A 20,058-nucleotide genomic window follows, 5' to 3' on the forward strand; every position below is an offset into this window, starting at 1 on the left:
ATAAACGCAGAATGCTGAACGTGGTTTAGGCATAACTGGTGTATAAGGTTTGAAATTTAAAATAAAGGGGATGGGGAGGGGAGGGAGTTCATGACGGAATGCTCCTCAACAGTTCTTGGTAGCTTTACTGAATGCGGCTATGTGAGGCGTTGTTGCAGGTTTCCTTGCCAATATTTAGCCCTAGCAAAAGTAGCCCGCGCCGCACCCGTCAAGTGAAGAGCAGACGTATCGAACGCCAGAAGCAGAAAGACGGGCACTGCTTCCCGCTTCGACCGCAAGGAGCGGTAATGGCGCTGCGGTCGCCCCGTTATGCAGCCTCCTCTCCCGATCGACAGAAGAGGGGAGCCAAACAGAGAAAAGAGGCGACGACGGAAAGCGGGGAGCATGTTCTGTCTAGAGCGGGCATCTGTGCCAGTCGGGGCTCTGGTCTGCGTCGGCGGTGGCCAGGGCAGAGACATCGCCCCTCTGCTCGCCTCACGGTGTGTTGCCCGGCGCGTGGTTTTGTACGTACGGTCTGAGTTAGAGAATATACGGCGCCGTGGCGATGTATTCATCGCTAAAAAACGTCCGAAAACGGCGGATTTGGCGTTCGCTTAAAACTTGCCTAGAAGTCTAGAAGTTTAGTTTGCTTAACTGTCAGAACGGAAGAAAGCAGGACTTTGTGTCGTGAATATGTTTCGCAAACTTCAAACTAGACGATGCCGGTACACTTCAGAAGAGAAGACAGATCGTCGGCGCTTTTCTGCGTGGATGAAGCCGATGACGTAGGCAAATAACACTACTAAATTTCGCTTCGCATGCGTTACCTGAGATGCCGGCCTCACGTGGATCCAAGGAACAGCGTTTATGGCTAATTTGTGGTTGTATAATGTTCTTTATCTTCACCTGCACACTGGAAGTTGGTGCGAAACTGATTTCACCTGGCCAACCGAAAACATTGAGTGATGATGGAGCAGGCGACCATAGTGGCGTTAACGTTGTAGTACCTGACTACGAAAGTTCGCCAACGAACCCGACTGGTGGACGTCGTAGTTCGTGGAAAAATGACGTTGATGAGAAGAGAAGCGGAGGTGGTGTCGACAAACTGGAGAAGCGGCTACCCAGCGCACTCATTATCGGTGTCAAGAAAGCCGGCACACGGGCGCTGCTAGAGTTCCTGAGGCTTCATCCGGACGTCAGAGCTACGGGTCCCGAAACACATTTCTTCGACCGCCACTACAATAGGGGCATAGAGTGGTACAGGTGAGACCATACATATTGAAATGTTTTCTTCATTTCGTTTCTAGACGTGTACGTGAAACGTTTCAACCAAAGAGCGAGGCAAGACAAAACAGCATACGCAGGCCTGTTGAACGCTGGTCAGCATGATGCGAGCTTAACAATAGTTCTCGCAACTGTAATTTTCTTGAAAGAGAGTCAGCGTTGATAGGCTACGCAAAGAGTAGCAGTCGAATAAGTGTTGTTAGTAAGCGATATTACTCTTCCCCACACTGAAACTAAAGTTACCGCCAGGTAGCGTGACGAAGTTTATTGTCAGGACGACTGCTGCTGTCATTCATGCTGGCTATAAAGTACGACTGAGTGACACAGGTAATAGTTAAATTTATTCTCGGTCGCTTATGTAGCGTTTAGCAGCAAGGGACACCGCAGGAAGGTGCATAAAAAAGGAGCTCGTGCTATTTGATCTGATCTCTATAAATGTTCTGAGAACAGACGCCATGCAGAAGTAGCAAATGCGTTACTCCTGTTAGAATCCCTATGACTGACACGACGCACACGACATGTAATACGAATTAAAGGTGCGCCGTATGTTTCATATATGATTTACCTCTATAAAACAATTCATTTGTCTTAATCAAAAACTAAGAGTTCTATGCGGGATTCGAACCTACGACCCTTCGGTTGCGAGCCAGATAGGCTACCCAAGGAACGGCTGCACGGCTTCGGGAACAAGCGGGAGTTTATATGTGCGTCGTGTGGGCTTTCGCGCAAAGTAGTTTCTTACGACTGCATGCTAATGAGTATATATGTAGTTAGAGAGGACCAGAGGCCGCTATCACATCATATTCTTAAAGCGGAGCTTAATTGTCCACATATTTTTTTTTCGCAAGAGAGCCGCAAAAGGGTACCAAAACTTTTTCGGTTAATTCCGCCTCTACTCTGTCTTTGGTAAGTTGGCTCTGTCGCGTGACAGTACTGCCGTACAGTACGAGCACGCTTTACAGGAAACAAATGGGTGTTGCAACCGCGTAGAGGGATTAACAGTAAGCGTGTCCTATGGCTCTCCAAAAAATATTAATAAATTTTATGACTATTATCCGACAGAATCTAAGTGCCCGAGCCACACGCAGGTTATTTAGCGTTTCTATAAATCATACGTATGTCGACATACGCGGTCGAACGCAGCGGAAATGCAAAGGATAGTTGCACAGCACCCCAATCCAATGAGATACTTTTACTATTCTGATTAAGGAGTACTTTGCATATAATTAATGAATAATTACGCGTAAGAGCCGTAGAAGAGATGATAATGCATGCCGCGCAATCAAGGACACCGGATTAATTCTGACCACCTAGGTTTCTTTAACGTGCACTGAAAATATTAGTAATTTTCGCCTCCGACGAAATCTGGTCGCTGCAGCCTGGCTCGAACCCACGACCTCGTTGTTAGTTGCATGAAATCACACACCATTTAACCATTTTATAGGGTTTAAACAACCTCTGACTCTTTTTTCGTCTTGCTGCAGCAGAAATTTTATATCGAACCAATACCCAATACCCCGGAGTTCTGCCCCTGGCTATAACGAATGCTTCGCAGATTGATACAGGCCATAAATGGCATTATGGCCGGGAAAGTGAATCTCTAGAAAGAATGATATCTGGCGGGTGATTTAGAACGGACGATCTGGTGGGGCGTCAGACTGAATTATCAGTGCTACTTTTTCAAATGAAAGAAGACGGGGGGGGGGGGGGGGGGGGGGCAGTGGGAGGTGAACCTAGATAAAAAGTTTTGTTCTTGATTTCTATATTGATTTACGTAGTATTTGCTCATTACCCTTAGCGAAAAGACGAGGCTGCCTATTGTAAGGGCTACTCGCCAACAAACCATATTCACAGTATCAATCAAGTAATAGGGAAGTTTGCAGAATATAACCAGACCCTACATGTGGCCTTTATATATTACTGAGTCGAAACGTCAGCAGTCATGCAGGCATTGCGGAATCAGGGTGTAGACGAGCCTTAAGTAAAATTACTGGAAGATGTCTTAGTGCTTGCACGACCACCGTAGTAGTCAATAGAGAAATCAATAAAATCTCAACGAGGAATGGTGTCGGGCATAGCGATAAGACCTCTCCAGTACTATTCAACCACGTTAACACAAGGAAATGTTCACGATCTCGATTTTGAACAATTTGGGATCAGAGTTAATGTAGATACCTCAGTAAACTGCGATTCGCTGGTGACATTGCCTTGCTAAGCCAGGTGATAAATTTCAAAGCACAGTCAGTGACCTAGACAGGCTAAGCGTAATGGTGAATCTAAAAATTAATATGCAGAAAGCTAAAGCGTTGTTCAACAGTCTCGGCAGGGAACAGCAGATTACAGTTGGTAGCGAGGTGCTGGAAGTTGTAAGGGAATACATCTACTTAGAGCAGGTAGAGACCGCCGATCCGGACCACGAGAGGGAAATAACAAAAAGAATAAGAATGGAATCGAGTGTATTTGGCCGGTTCTCTCAGTTCATGAATGACATTTTACCAATATCCCTCAAGAAAAAAGTATACAACCGCTGTATCTTACCGGTAGTCACCTATGGCACAGAAACCTAGAGGGCAAAGCAGCGAGCTATCGAAAGGAAAATGCCCAGAAGAAAGCCGAGTGGATCAGGAAACGAACTCGAGGTGATGGCACAGAAGAAAACAGAGTGGGTCAGGAAACGAACTCGAGGTGATGGACCAGAAGAAAGCAGAATGGATCAGGGAACGAACTCGAGGTGATGGACCATAAAAAAGCAGAGTGGACCAGGAAACGAACTCGAGGTGATGAGTTCCTATTCGAAATCAATAAGAATGTCGGGCATGGCCAGGACATGCATCATGAAGGCAAGACAACCGAGGATGCATTAAGGCAACGGAGCGGATTACAAGAAAGGGCGAGGGTATCAGGGGCCAGTATGCTCTCACTCACTAATAAACAGCGGGAATGGAATCCAACAACATACGTATTTGGTTTCTGAATTCGGAAGAGCGTTTCGGCTTTCTATAGGAACGCTAAGCAGTCCCGGGTTGTAATATTATACGAATGTGGAAACAAAGAGAACGTATGTTTTGCGTCACACCATCTGTGAAGAATAATTGATAGATGGCGCGACAGCTGCTTGCGTGCCACTCAAAGGAACATTAGGTGGAGATGGAATCTCAATCACGCATGGCACTGGCCGCTCATCGATCTCAACGGAATGAGTTGACCTAGACCTGCGGCATTACCTATGCTGCAGGTTGCGTTTCTTGTCTGGCACAGAGAGCGAGAGCTGAGCTGGCGAGGTAAAGACCTGTGCTGCACGCACTTATGTACGAACGTTAAACCTTGATCACTGATTGTTATGGGAGTTCTCTTACCAGCAACGAGTAAGATGAAACACTCTTGGACTACAAGCATACCTAGTGTGAACAGGCCGACCTACGTTGCGGCCTTCATTTCCTCTACTGCATTATATGCATTAAAATAAGGGACATTAGACGATGGACATATATTTATCGAAGCTAGAGAACTTCTCCTCTGGCGACTCACTTGCCATGCATATATTTTACCTATACCCTAGCTGCCTCAGTAGAGTAACTAATGCGATTTGATGCTCCTGCTTTTCGCAATACATTATGAATAGATGCAGATGGTTATGTAGAACCCTTCGAAATTCATGCCGAACGCACTTACTAAGAAAAAGCTTGATATGTCTCACTCACTCAATCCTCTTTAACGGCGCCGTTCCTGTGGTGGTTTTATTCGTCTTAAACGCTAGAAGTGCGTTGTTTTTCTTTCCACAGTGTTGAAGAATGGCGGAAAAACTTGCTATTTAAGTTACATGTTTTGCATTGAAGTTCTGCGCAACCTAAAAAAAGCAACAATTGGCCGCTTGTCGAAAGGATATGAGAATAAGAAAGAAACTCAACAGACACCCCAAAAGATGTGCCTTGTGAAAGCGCATTGCGGAAAAATATTTATTGAATGGGGTCTTCGTGCGCCAGGTATTTAGTCGCCTTGTGATGCCATATATCTTCCAGTATTGAACTTACAAACTGTTCAGTGATGCAAAAAGTGAACTTTACCACTTTTTCCTTGCCACCGAGACGCCTCCTTCTAGACAGGAACAGTTATCGCGCTTTTTTTTACATAACCTGACCTAACGCGGAAACCCGTCGACTTATAGAGAACTTGCTATTATCGGAAGTGTACGCGGTCAAACTATTGGATGAGGTTTGTCGATAAAAAAAAATCCAACTCACACTGGCCTCATTACCCAAATGAACTTCAATCCAGGCCAAATTCTTTTTACTATTTGGTAACCGCTACACATCGCTGCTTCTGAAGCCATCGCAAGCGGCTTTCAATTCGCGGCGTCGTAATTAAAACCCTTAGAAGTGCCAAAGCAAGGGACTTCTTTCACCAGAAAACCCCACATTTGCAGCTGCGTTGCACGCCGCCAGAAGAGCAATGAAAAAGAAATCACGCTGGGGGAAAAAAGATACAAACGGGCTCGTTCGACACACCAGATAACTCAAGACAACAAAGAACGACTACGCAGGACTACGTCCCTTAAGGCAGTGGCGAGCCCTGATTAAGTATAGCCAGAAGAACGAACACCAGCAACGGCCGGAAATCAAATTCGCCACACGCCGTGCTCGCAACAGCAGCCCGGATGGGAACGGGGCAATCAAAAGGTGCCTTGCGTGTACAGGGCGTCAGGTTGGGCGGCGATTAATAAACAGTAAATGACACGCATTAGGGGGGAGCGCGACAGGTCGTGAGGAGCGCGCCGTCCGTCGTGTGTAGCTCCCCCACCGGCCATAGTTCTTTTTCATCTGACGCTCGTTATATAACATTGTTATCGTTTATTTATCTTTTTCTTTTTGCACCACCTCGGGTGCTACTCTTTCTTTGCTCCCGCGCTGTAGTGGCCCTTTCCAAGCCCAGACGGCGCTTCGTATTGTCGCAGCGTGGGCCTTTGCCTGAGGCAGTTTCGTGGCGTGCTATTGGACCAGTTAACGCTAGCGACCAGCCATTAGTATTGAGCTTCCAATTTATTGGATACGTAATATTTTCTTTTTAGTTTTGTTTTCAAGGCTTTCCAAATGCCAACATGCTGGGGCGACCTGTTTATATACCGCCTATAAGTGTTTTAGGTGCAACGTTATGAGACAGGAAGCGGGCAGAGTGGGTGAGGGAACAAACTTGTGTTAACGACATCCTAGTTGAAATCGAAAACAATAAATAGGCTTGGGCACGGCATGGAATGCAATGGCTAGATAACTGACGGTCCTTAAGGGTTACTGTGTTGTTTCCAAAGCTTAGCAGGAGGTGACAGAAAGTTGGGTGGGCAGATAAGATTTAGAAGTTTGCGGGGATAGAGTGACCGCAGCTGGCAAAGAACAGGGTTAATTTGAGAAACATGGGAGGGGCCTTTGCTCTGCAATGGGCGTAGTCAGGATGGTGATGGTGGTGATGATAAGATGCTTATATTAACGCTACCTGTAGGCGCTTGTAAGTACTGTCAGGAAGAAAAGTGGTGCATATCACACAGTACTGCGTAGTTAGCCGTTGTTGCGATGGTTTTTGGCGTTTTCGCAGAACTGCAGCACCCCTGATTGCAACGAGAAAATTACTAGCGTGCCTTTAGACAAAAACTGCCATCTCCTTGCCAGGGTCGACATCTCGCACTTCTGGAAAGTGGCCTGGCAATAAAGGTTAATCAGAAGCTCAACGGGTAAGCGCCACGTCTGTTGCCGGCAGTTAAGTGATCGTAGGTCCTGGCACCGATTTCATAGGCACCACGACTACCAAGATCGCGAAGGCAATCTTAATGCAGCAATCTGAATTGGTATTGCCAAATGTCATCCATTTCTGAACATCCTTCTCTTGACTACCCTTGAGCTTCACTTGCGCACAATTATTTGGTCATTTATGTTGTAGCTGGTTCAGAAAACCTAGGCAACCATTGACCGGCGTAACATATCAACCTTTTCTTTGGGGCTCAGGGTGTAAAGAAAGCCTCGGCAGCATGCCGGTATAATCGACAGAACCGAAATCTAGACACAAAGCATTTTGTGTGTCCTTCATTTGTATCAATTACCGATTAGTAGGAACCTGAACTATCGTTCCTCCGTAAGTCTTGCGGCTACTTAACGCACTCATCAATTGCGACACCTGCGGGGATCTCTCCTAATGATTGGCTGTACACTAATGGCCGTTTTTTTGGCGCCAGTTTGTCTTTTCTCATTGTTTATATGCGAAGCCGGCTTAACCAAGTCGATTGCCTGGTTCCTTTTTTTTTCGCAAAGACAAATTGTGTCATATCTGCGCTTGTTACATTACTTAGCTTTCTCGCTACATACGCGTGGATGTATGGAAGTACTATTAGCGCCTTGTATTTCGGCGAAAACAAAGTAAAAAAATGAATAGAGTGGTATAAAATGGTGCGAACATGACGACTCCATCGCATGAAAAAAAAAGACTTACCAAAGCAGAAAGCTCTATTTGTCGCGCTTGGCTGTGAATAAAGGCCCGTTAATAGCACAAATAACCTAACCTAAGCATAACTGCTAATTCGAAAACAAAGCAAGAGGAGTCAGTGGAACGGGTTAATTATAAGACTACCGCGTACACCTAACCCATTTTATCGTAATAAAACCGGTGGTTTTTACTTTACTAACAGCAGGAAGGCGCTCAGACCGGTTTAGTGAATAATGTACATAGGAAGGCCTGGCTTGCAATCTTTCCTTTTTTCTCCTTCTGTCTCGTTCAACCTTTTTCCCTAGGGCAATAAATAAAAGCCAGTAGACGAGCTGCTCGGGAAATCCCCTATTTTTTCCTTTCTTTCCCCAGGGCGCGGTTCCTCGTGACTGCGTTTAGAAAAAAAAGCAGAACAATCAGAAGCAGCGCTGAATGAGATGTCTAGAGACGGCAGAAAAAAAATCTTGCTGCAAACAATGGAGGGAAAGTTATTCCATCAGTAGCTGCCAAAGAGTAGAAGAAAAGGAAAAGGGAAGTAATAGAGAGAGGGAAGCGGATAAAGTTTGAAGCGAACACGAACCCTTACAACAGAGACAGTGAAGGAGACGTAAAAATATCACAAAAAAGCTCGTCTTTGGCCGAGAAACAAAAGGAAATAAATCATTCTCCACGAGCGTTGTGGGCGAGGTATTTCTAGTCTTCATGGTCGGAAGCGGTTCTTTTTTATTTTCATTTCCTTCTATTGCCAGCTATACCGTGGCAACCACCCTTCCCGTCGTCATTCCTTTCTCCCGGCCCGGCCAAACGGGAAACAAGAAAACGCAAACCGAAAGATTTACAAGTGCACGGGTGTACACGAACGTGGCTCGCCTGGAGGGATGAAAGGGAGAGGGGAAGAACGGTAAAGGGGAGTAGGGAAGTCATGGGGGAAGGCGTTGTTTTAGGCACGCCCCCTACACTTAATATAGAGATAAAAGAAACCAAGTCGTTGGGAGGGGGGAAGGCGGTGGAAGGGGGCAGGCGGCGATGCGGGGTGGGCCGCAATCAATGCAGAGTCACGTTTTCTAATAAAGCTGTTTCCTTGTTTCGGGCACGCGGGGTGGGGAAAGGTATCGGGAAAACGGGAGGGAACAACACGGCGCTCGACAATGACGTCACAAATCATTGCGTTGCAAAATGAAAAGCGCCACAGAAACGAAGCAAGTGTAACACTACCGTTGTTAAAAGAAAGTAGAAAAGGAATCGCTGCATCAGTAAAGTGCAGCTGAGAATTGAGTTTTGTTGCTTCCTCTCCTGCACCCCCCCCCCCCCCCATATTTTGATTCTTTCCACACATGTCCTTTTTTGTAAATATAATTTTAACGCCGTGATTTCTCCTGTCTGCTCACGCTCGCCCGCTTCCTTTCTCTCGCTCTCTTCTCTTCTATCTATCTTTGTTCTTCTGTTATTCTTTCTTCGAAGCTGCTCAGGTTCATGCATTCACGCCATAAAATTGCTTGCACCGGTGGCGAACGCAACCATGCTGAGACCCGAAAACAATTCTGCAGGTCGTATCTCGCCTTGTATACACTTTTTATTTCGTCTTTTTTATGTTGTTGTTCTTTGCGTTGCAATCGCACACACACACTTTGCTTGTCGCTGTCATTCGCGGACGAAATTATTTTCCGCCCTCGTCGCCATCGCCACGAAATGGTTCCCGGTTGCAGGGATATGTTCTCGTGATGCTAGATATATATAGATATGACGGAAGCAATTTCGAGACATCTTATTCTTTCTTTACTTCCTTTTTTCCGTCTCGGAGTTTCGACAACGCACTAAATTGAAAGTGTAGGCTCATTACAGCGAGATTTAAGGTGAAAACTGCCTGCCCGGAAGCGTGTGCAAGGCGCTCCTTCCGACAGCAAACTTAAGCGCAGTGCTTTTGATATATGAAGCTATCGCATTATAGAGCAAGGCGAATTACACTCGGAGATGGAATGTATGTAGGTCTGCACTGTGCATCGTTATTGGTTGCTCTAAGAGAACATCCAAGAGATTTGCATTGCATTTTGTTAGCCTTGGTTCGTCGCGTACGTCCAAGATAGGACTGAATTGAGATACAGCTCAATTCACTCAGAGCACCCAACTAGTATTCAGGCATGATTTTTGCTGAGATTTGGCATCACAACGCTGTAGTGTTATCTTTTTTTCTTTCTTTCACTTTTTGCAAAGGAACAACTCTAAATGCCATAGACTAAAAAAGAAGAAATTAGTCTCGGTAGAATCCACCGCAGTGGTCACTTACTTTGTTAGGCGTTTAAAGAAACATTGCCTTCAGATTGCAATGAATGCAAATTTGGTGGTTCCTCGGAAAAGGAACAGCACTATACAGCCCTTTGGGCACCCCCAGTGCGTTTCTGTATCACAGTTCTTTTCTTAGTTGCAGTCGAACCGCAGATGCCACAGCGAATAAAGAGATCGAACAAGGAGTTGGGGGGACAGACGACGAGCAGCTCCTTTTTTCTCGGGTTTCTTAACTGTTATCTCCGAAATCTTATCACTGCATTATGTGGTGCAGGCCATCTGGGCAAACCTTGCATTTTTGCGCACTCTGCCCATGCAAAAATATTTTCCATTTGAGTTTGGCAGTGCCTTTTCTTGAAGCTCGTTAAACTCTGCAGATTCGTAAACTTCAAATCTGCTCATTAAGAAGGTGTATGCGCCAAAACTTTCAATGTCTATCTCCCTCCAGCAGAATTTTAAAAACTGGTTTAAAATAAAATAAATAAATTGTTTGTGTCTTCCTCTTCTGTCCCTGTTTTTTTTTGCGCTGCGCTACTTTTTCTTAAGATGAACCACCGACTGGCCCACACCAAGATTTTGTTAAAGTAAATGCTTGCCAAAATAACATGCGTGCGGATAAATGCATTGCGGCGACCTGTTCACGGTAAGGAGGCCCGAAAGCCTTGGAAGTTGTCAGTTTTGAGGAATATTCACAAGTGAAGCCACGATTTCTATGTACAGTACGCGGTTTTTAACGACAAAAAAAGAGCTGGGAAAAATGCGCACAGAATTTGTTTTGGAGAGGGATACGCTTCAGTAAAAGTTCATGTTCTCCAAGTGCTCTACATTTTTGTACGTCCTGTGTTTTAGTATTTTTACTGCGCATTTTGCCTGCTCTTAAGGCGTAACAGTAGCTCATACGAAACGCTTGTTTACCACGGCGTCTCTTCAGGGCTCTCAAAAACTTTCTTGCACCTGACAGCACTCCGGTACCCCCCCCCCCCCCCCCAACTGCCAAACTTCTTTCTTATCCGTTCCTCGTAACGCCACCGCTATTCCATCTAAGTGTTCTCGAGAGGGTGTCAGCGTCTTAGCCGCGCAATACCTTAAAGCCTTCGCCACTCCAACCGGCCTGGCTTGGCTTGTCTCGGCTCGCGGCTTCCTTTTATTCTTCGGCCTCTCTGTATACCGCCGGCTTGTTTGTCGCTGACACTGAAGCGCAGTGTGTGCGCGTGCATGCGGCTGGCGTGGTGCGTCTAGAAGTGTCGCATTGATCTCCGATGGATCGATAATGGCCGAGTGAAATCGACTCTTCGGGTCGATTCGGCTGCCGATAAAAGGCAGAAGAATGGGTGTTTGAGGAAGTAATCGATGCGTTCTGACAGGACCGGCCACCGCCGTTACTGGCACGGGCTTAGCGCTTGCCATGTTCGAGTGGGCGACTCTTGTTGAAGTTTCTCGGCCTGGGAACTTTCGCATGCGAGCTTGCTCCGAATTTTCTTTTGTTTCGGGCGTGCAGTGCTGACAATGCGTTATGTTTGCTCGACGCGTGAGGTACTTAGCTTGGGATGGTTTCAACTTCCGGGTTTCGACTTTGTTCAACTTAGAGAGTAACATTTCTCAAACGTGAAGATCGTCAAGGTTTTTGTCTTTCCATCGACAAAAGAGCCTGATTCAAAAAGGCTGCGCTAAATCTCAGCCTGTCCATGATCGAAGTGGTGCCATTTAAATTTCATTCCCTGTGAAAAATGACTAAGCATTTAACTTACAGTACTTATTAGGAACTTAAAGTGGAATGAATGTCTAGCTATATTTTCAGTTAGGGCTGCTTTAGCCCAACCTGGCTCTCTGGTGTTGTAATTGTGTATTTTTATATTTAGTTGCTTTTCTCTCAAATCTAAGCCTGAAAGGCCTTTCGTAAAGGGCACTATCTAGTGATCCGGGTGCTGGTGGTTTACGACTTCGCTAAGACGGCCTATTAGTGCTAGAGAGGCTCTACTTTCCTGCCTGACTTATTTCAGTGCTGTACTAAGGACTCGCTTTCTTTGCTTATTCTCGTGTTCAGGTTCATGCAGTCGTTACGACTCTAACAGGAGTTCCTGTATTTATACAACGTTCCCAACTGGCTGTCCTCCTCGTGTTTTTTTTTTTTCCGCGCAGGATTCAGATGCCGCTGACCCTGCCTGACCAGATTACCATGGAGAAGACGCCCAGTTACTTCGTGACCCGCGAGGTGCCGGCGCGCATTCGCGCCATGCGACCCGACGTCCGCCTTCTGGTCGTCGTCAGGGACCCCGTGACCCGGGCACTGTCAGACTACGCCCAGACGGCATCCAAACGTCCCGACACCACGCTTCCTTTCGAAGTGCTGGCCTTCAGCAAACGCAGGAGGAAAAGAAGTGACGTCACTATGCGTCATCGAGATCCAGCGTCACGCAAGGGTCGTGTTAGAAGCGGGAATACCACGTTCAGTAGTGGCGGAACTAAGCCTCACCGTGACTCCACGAGTAGGAAAGCACGGGTGTTAAATAATAGGTCAAGAAAGGACGATGCACTGGCCTTTCCTAATAAGCAGCTCAAAGATAGCGAGAAACCCTTCGATGGCGACAGAAAGCTCAACGCTGTAGATGCCGGAAGAGGGTACGCAGCAGCCAGGAATGATAACTCTTACGGCGAAGAAAACGCCGAGCCTCACGACGTCACAAGAAAGACCCAAGCTGCCTTCACTACTGAGGCCATTTTCCGCAACAGCGAACTACACAGAGGAAGTAATGCTTATGGCAGCGGTTATGCCAGTGCAGTAAGGAAGGTACAAGGCAGCCAGGTAAACCAGGTGGCTAACAGTATCAACATTCCGAACAACGAAAATGAAAATGCCGTCATTACCGGCCAGGTGCACAGTGAGACCAGGAAGAAACATAACAGACATGAGGAGGGCGGCAGCATTCACAACACAGGAAGAATCTTCGTGAATGGAGACGACCGCGTGATGGCTACCCAGAACTGCGATGACGTCATTGACAAGGGTAGTACTTCCTGTAGTCACAACGGAAGCAGCGATGTAAATGAGTCCTGGTCCGGCATACGCATCGGCCTCTATGCCAGACACTTGACGTTGTGGCTTGCACACTTTCCGCAGTCCCAGATCCACGTAGTGAGCGGCGAAGAGCTGGTGCGAAACCCAGCCCGCGAGATGGCCATGGTCCAGGACTTCCTGGGTCTGAGAAGACTAGTGTCCGAGGACCATTTCTACTTCAACAGGACAAAGGGGTTCCCGTGCTTGAAGAAGAGCGAGGGTAGTGGGAGCCCGCACTGTCTCGGCAAGACCAAGGGCCGGACACACCCGCGCCTCAGCGAAGAGAGCCTCCGGAGGCTGAGGAGGTTCTTTGAACCGCACAACAGGAGGTTCTACAGGATGGTGGGCCGAGACTTTCAGTGGGAAAGCGCGAGCTGAACTGCGTCGCTTCAGTGTGACGCCACCACTAAGGACACTGAGGACTGTAATTGACGCCGGTCTGGGAAGGACTTGTGCGGTCGGTCATCATGTGTTGAACTCTCCAATTTGCTGCGGGCTTGAAAATGTTTAACTGACAGTTTCAAATTCCAGACACACCTGAGGATTTTCATTTTTAAGAAGACAACTTAAGGGAACTTATAATTCGATGGTGATGGCGATAACGTTGCCACTTAACACATGTGTGTGGAGATTCCTGAGAGAGCGGGTGAACAAATACTGAGCATTCGTAGGCCACTGACGGACACGAAATAAGGGATTTTTGTAGAATCTGTGTTCATTTTGGCGAGCTTGAGAAAGTGCATGTAAAGTGCAAACATATCACTGCGCGTTCTGGCTTTCACATATCATGAAGAAACCGCAGGTAAGCGTACTGCTTGGCACAATGGGCGAGGTCAGAAAGCTACGGATCACTGCTGCCTCCGCACACTGTGCGTTTTGTGTGCGACGTTTTGTTTTCTTTTCAGAACCCTAGCTTTTATAATTGTTCTGCCATCCATATAATGAGCCCGTGGGAACAAAAAAAAGGATATTCATGCTTTTACTTGCTTATATTTTACCTTCGTAGTTAATGGAGCTTGCACCCAAGTGTATTTTACTTGTACTTGTGCTGAAAGTAAGCCTCTCACGCTGAGGTTACTTAAGCCTACACGCCCGTAGCAGGGAACTTCTCTCCCTGAAACGTAATTTTCTCGTTTTGTGGCAATCCTGCAAGCATTTCTTAAGAGCAATAATTCGACACTTCCGTGTTAACTAATGCCACGATACGTGACTGTTTGACTTTTCGCGAATGACTAGAAATAATGCTACGCCGAGTGAAGGCAGTTCCTTCCACGAATATATTGTGTCTCAAGTGCGAAGCAAAAACTTCCAGTTGTATTCAGTTTTCCTTCAACTCAAGTACTACCAACCTGACTTCTTGGCACTGGGAAAGGTGTGTCTTCACTAATACCCCTGACGTTGTTTTCGTAACTGGAACTGAATGGTTGAGCTATAGGACACCTCAGGCTGTCCAGCGCATCATCGTCATTTGTGCAGCAAGGCTTCTGCATCCCCCCCCCCCGCCGCCCCAAGTCAAGGTTTTCTAGCCTCATGTATCATTTATTATTGGAAGTACGACAGGAAGCCGAAGTCACTAGCGGAAATTGGCAGGCAGTGTCGCCGCTGACTATCTTTGTTTCTTCCTAACATCGCACGGCGCTGTGAAAGCATAAACCAATCAGGTTATAAGTTCCAGCCTGCACGCGAAAGGGCACTTGTGATTGGCCGTGATCTTGAGTCGTTCTCTCTTCAGATTGGTCAGTGCATGGGTACCGGCGGAGCACGAGCAGTTCTTGCATCTCAAGTGTGTGGGAATTCGACTTCTCATTGGCGGACAACCGGGGTGGCTTCTACAGCATTGCAGCATAGTTCGTGAGAGAGAGAGTAGGCGTCTTCTGCACGCATTTAGTTTGTCTGAACGGGCGGAGGGGGAGGGGGGGTCCAAAGGGTAGAAAAAGTGTCTTTATCGTTATCTCATTTCCCACACACAGTAATAAGTTAACTTTGATAAGCTGCCGCGGTCGTAGAGCGTATAGCTTTCGTGTTCAGTGTGAAATGAAGCTTTAATCTATACAGGTCCGCACAACAGCTCGATCTACGCAGTTCGTGAGAATTTCTGGTCTGCATTTGGTGAAAAACGTGACTTTTGGCATACCGCCCCTAATTTGTCTGCTGGACGCCAACTCAAGATGCGCCACTGAGGATCTAAATATAGCGCAGAGAAAAGCACACGCACAAAGCTGTGTTTCCACCCATTAGCTAGCTCTTGTGTGCTCCAGACCTATGACCTGTTAGTCGCGTCCTTCTGAAGGAATCGACAGGTAATGTGAAAAATGAATGCCATATTCTATAAAGCAACCAACCCTGTGACTGGAAAATTTATATGGGGTCAGAATCATCTTCACCGGGCATCGAGATACTGTATGCGGATTCGACCTAATACACTAAAGTCTGTCGGCTATTATGTTTTCCAATACTAAGATTCCGGCACAGAGGCCACCGAGTGCCGCTAAGCCTAGCGGTTTGTCATATTTTATTCTGCATCAACACGATCATTATCTTTCTTTGCTATGTGACAGATAACGTCAGTGTGCTATTTTTTAATGTTCAGATCTATGAAACGCGTGACGGTAGGCAATAGATCTAGAAAAGTTTGACCAGGATTACTCGTAATGTGTGCCAGCGAAGTGCGCAGAGTTGGTAATATGCTGTCCGGCGACGACATCAATAATTAAGCTAGATCTGAGAGCTGGTGTCTCCGTCTACTAATATTCGCAAAGTAACTGGAGGAGATACCTGAACCATTGAATTAGTTCCATAACTAGTAACAATAACCGGCAATCGACAAAAGCTTCTTCATTCTCCAATAGCGTTATGGCGTGGCGCCGCCTGGAGAGCGAATTTGGAGCAGCCGAACGCATTTATTTACCGGGAACTGCAAGGAATATAATGAAGCGTCCCCAAATTTTCCGCTTCATTTCGACTATATATTGCGAAATTAAGCAGTGTGCACAACTGGTAGTTGCTCGCGAGGCTTACGCTTTTGTTTCCTTTGAAATGTTGTTTCTTTGGAAACTGGCTGAAGACAATCTGTTCTTTTTATGATAATAAAATGGAAGCATGGTTTGTTATTGTTTTAGTTTTGAAATACTTCTGACATGTCAGTGCTGGTCTCATTGTGCTGAATTCTCTAGGGGAAATGAAACCTCGGGAAATGAAAACTCATCTGAGTATGAAAAAGTGACTGGTAGCCACCTCTTGCCTGAAAAGCTCAGTTGCGTCGTAAAAAGAATATTAACACCACAGGAACTAAACGAAAAGACAATGGACGATGTTCAAAGGAACCCAGCTTAGTTGACGTAATTAAAAATAATTTACATTAAATAGGAGAGTGACACTTCCAGTGGTGACATATCAGGCAATACTACACACGTTTGTATTTCGTCTTGCCATGATGATAAACGCTTGAGCCGTGTTACTTCATTTGACTGCCCCTTTCAATCGACGACAGGGAAAAGATAAACGTTTTTAAAGGACTTCCAGACCGCTGGCTTACTGTCTGATGGGTGCAAAAGCGATCCCAAAGGAACAGTGGTAACAGTGGTCTCTGCATATTATCCACTGCTGCATCATGAAATTACAAGAGGTGCACAGGCCGGATATGTGATTTTCCTCCTCGACCATAGTGGTCGAGGAGGCATACTGGTTGTGCTTTTTTGTTTCTGTTTAATTCTATGAACTTCAGTAAAATCATTTCGACCTCGACAACATTTTTTTTTCTCAGGATACCATTCAGACAAAAACATTAGGTTTCCGGTATGTTCGGCTTGGTGCTCAGCCTAAGGATTCCAGCGATGTCCGGACGATGATTGTTAAAGTTTGGCGAGAACGGAAGACAAACGCATATCATACTCAGTAATGTAAATCCTTCGTAAACAGCCCTCTCTATATCGGAAGCTCAAGCTGCAGTCGCGTTATGTGTGCTTGATCGTAGGTACCGCGCTGGTGCTTTGTCTTCAAAGTGAAGTTCAAGCTTCATTTATTATGCTTTAAATTTCATCCACAGCCAGTTTAGAACACCGTCTTTAATGGTGTGGTGTGGTGCGGTGTGGTATCCAGCGTTGTCCTGTGTTCTGTTTCTCCTGGTGTCTCGTACTTTCGCCGGTGAAGTTATGCCTGAAATTCTCCTTTTATATTTCGGAAATTTCTGTAAATTTGGGATTTATTGTTTTGTTTTTTTTTGCACTTGAAGTCTTTACTAGCGGGTTACGTAATGCTTTTAAACGAAAACTGCGTGTCTTGCAGTGGGGCCCTCCAATGGGGAAAAAAATTTCCTCTGGTTCAGCTCTGGTTAAAACTGGAATGACGCGAGAGCTACATCTGCCTGGCTACGCTTAGGTTTGGCTTGAAAGTGAAGACTATCGGCGGCTAGGTGCGCCTTCCGAACCGGGTCGTTCTGACGCCACTTATCGAGGCGTATCGCATGCACTTCCTTCGTCTTCTCGGTTCGCCGTCTTCTCTTGGTTTCGTTCCAACGCCGAGCCCTGTCCTCTTTCAGAGCCGCCGAGCTCAGCTCGTCCTCTCATCCGCACTCCATCTTTGCCCCGGCGGCTCCGCCGAGCCGCCTACTTAAACATATAGCTGCGACACCTCTCCACTACTCCCCCCCACCCCCAAAACGACACGGCGCATGCGCACAGCTGTTGCAGCTCGGTTTCGCCGGCGCGCCGCGCCGCCAGCACCAGCAGCTTCTGCGCACCACGTGACCAACCGGCGCCGCCATGGAGCGCAAGGGGTGCCACGCTGACAGCTCGAAGAGTTCGAAGAGCTGGCGTAGTGTATCTCTCGCTACATTAAGCAGGTGGGCTTTAGGAATCGGCTATGGAAGGGAGTAAATACAAATTAGGTTTCTTCTCTGCGAAACAAATTGACAGGTTAAGGTGAGACTCAGCACTGAGATTCTCACTGGTTAAGGTGAGATTCAGCAGCAGCTGTTAAGATATTTATACTTTACGATACCCCGTGTAAGTGAATATGAGAGGGATCGCACAACTGTATTGATTTAGGGCAATCTATTTAGTATCACACGTAGCAGCTTTTCGTCTAGCTCTCCTCTCCAGTCCGTCGCTCTAGAAGCGCTGCGCCGTCGATGATCCTCTCCTCGGGCAGCGCCTTTCGCAGCAGCTGCTGAAGATGGACCGTGGTACGCTCCTCCGCTTTCATTATAACTTTCCATCTCCTCTTTCCACGGTAACCACGTTCCGGACGATTACTGTAGACGTCTTCCTACACTCTCACCATAACATCTTCTCTCCGTGCCCACCTTCCACGACAATCCTCCTTCAAAATCTGGGGCATATACCTTCCCCTTGGTTTCCCATGGCAACCACGTATCCATTGCGCCTTCTCATGCTCTCGCCACACCTTCCTCCTTCCACTGTAACCACCGTGAAACAGAAGGCTGCAACGGTTACCGTTGCAGCCATCCTCACTTTATGCCTTCGACGCTCTTGTCATAAAGCCTGCTTCCATGGCAACCCTCCTGGTCCTTTCAGGGTAACTACCCTCCGGGGGGTTTCCGTGGCAACCGCCGACCGGTTGCGCCTTCTTACGCTCTCGCCATACCCTCTTCCTTCCAGGGTGACCATCCTCCGGCTGGGGATTCCTACTCTCTCCCGATACCCTTCCCCTTCCACGGTAACCACCCTCCGGATGGTTCCCATGGCAACACACCCACAGGTTACGCCGACGACCATGGCATACAACGACATCCTACCTACAACGAAACGAAACCCGGTAATGGGTGTTTTAAAGCTGTTGCTGAAAAACTAATCTGCTGGTATATCAAAACAACTTGGCGCACAACCTGGACACATTTCTTATTGTGTAAATCGTTTTTGCATATTTCCTCTCCCCCTATCCTTTCTTCCTGTCCCCTCACCTCTTTCAATTCATTTCTCTAATCTGCCCGCTATCCTTTATTTCCGCAGCCCCAGCTCAGGTGCTTCAGTATCGATGGCAGATGCCGGGGCTGGCAAAATTCTTTCCTTCCTTTTTATTATTATTTTAATAAAACCACTTACATACATACGAAGATGGGAACTGTCCTTCTTTTGGTGGACACCTCAACGTCACTGTGAAGAGAAGGGTAAACGAAGGAGTGAAAAGAAAAAGGCGCTATCGTGGAGTACTTCGAATCAATTTCGACCGCCTGGTTTTCTTTAGCGCACACTAGCAATGCACAGCACACAACGGCTTCTGCATTTTGGTTCCATCGAAGCATGGCCGCCGTGGCTGAGATTTGGTGAAAATATTTGTCTTCGGAATATGGTGCCCGCTGCGGTGGCTCAGTAGCCGAGCGCCCTAACCACTGAGACACCGCACTCAGCTGCGGAGCCGGAGTTCCGAGGTTCGAGCTCGGCCGCGGCGGCCGAGTTTCAGCGGAGACGAAACGCAAAAATGTGGCAGTGTAGTGTGCGACATGTCAGTGCGCGTTAAAGAACTGCTGCTGCTGCTACTGCTGTTGCTGACAGGAAGAAAGAAAAGGAAAGTTCATGGGCCTCTCTACTGGCTCAAGCTGAGCCACGCTCGCTGCCACGTGCTGAAAGTAGGAGAGTTAAAGGATAGGAGGGCAAAGATAGAAAGAAAAGGCGCGGGCTAATATGCCCCGGGCCGAACCCGGAGGCATGCAATACCGGGCCGACCCGAGCCAGAGTGCTTCAAGCAAAACACTCCGCCATATTCTAAAAATAAGTTTAATATCTTGGGTCCAACGACCCGCAGCAGATGTTAAATCAGGTATCAGATATCATGGTGGTGGTGGTGAGCGCGTTAAAGAACACTAGGTGGTCGATTTTATGCAGGAACCTTCCACTATGGCCCCTCTTCTTTCGCTCCCACCTTCCTCCCTTTCATTACGGCGCGGTTCGGGTGTCCATGGAGATATGAGACAACTACTGCGCCATTTCCTTTCCTCAAAAGCCAGTAGCCAATTTACCCGCCGTGGTGGATCA

General features: G+C 47.0%; 1 protein-coding gene across 1 annotated transcript; it reads left to right on the plus strand.

The window, feature by feature from the left end:
- The first annotated feature begins 410 nt into the window (after positions 1 to 410).
- Positions 411 to 16,175, plus strand: LOC144100078 (heparan sulfate glucosamine 3-O-sulfotransferase 2-like). The gene is made up of 2 exons (XM_077633121.1): positions 411 to 1,242; positions 12,151 to 16,175. Exons 1-2 carry the CDS (start codon positions 812 to 814, stop codon positions 13,442 to 13,444), a joined length of 1,725 nt encoding a protein of 574 aa, XP_077489247.1. The 5' UTR covers positions 411 to 811; the 3' UTR covers positions 13,445 to 16,175.
- Positions 16,176 to 20,058: the final 3,883 nt, after the last annotated feature.

This window comes from Amblyomma americanum, chromosome 8 (assembly GCF_052857255.1).
Source record: "Amblyomma americanum isolate KBUSLIRL-KWMA chromosome 8, ASM5285725v1, whole genome shotgun sequence".
Lineage (NCBI taxonomy): Eukaryota > Metazoa > Arthropoda > Arachnida > Ixodida > Ixodidae > Amblyomma > Amblyomma americanum.

Coding starts and splice junctions, on each gene's coding strand:
- LOC144100078 (XM_077633121.1), top strand. CDS start 812: ATGCCGGCCTCACGTGGATCCAAGGAACAGCGTTTATGGCTAATTTGT. Junction 1,243..12,150: donor AGGGGCATAGAGTGGTACAG/GTGAGACCATAC, acceptor TTTTCCGCGCAG/GATTCAGATGCCGCTGACCC.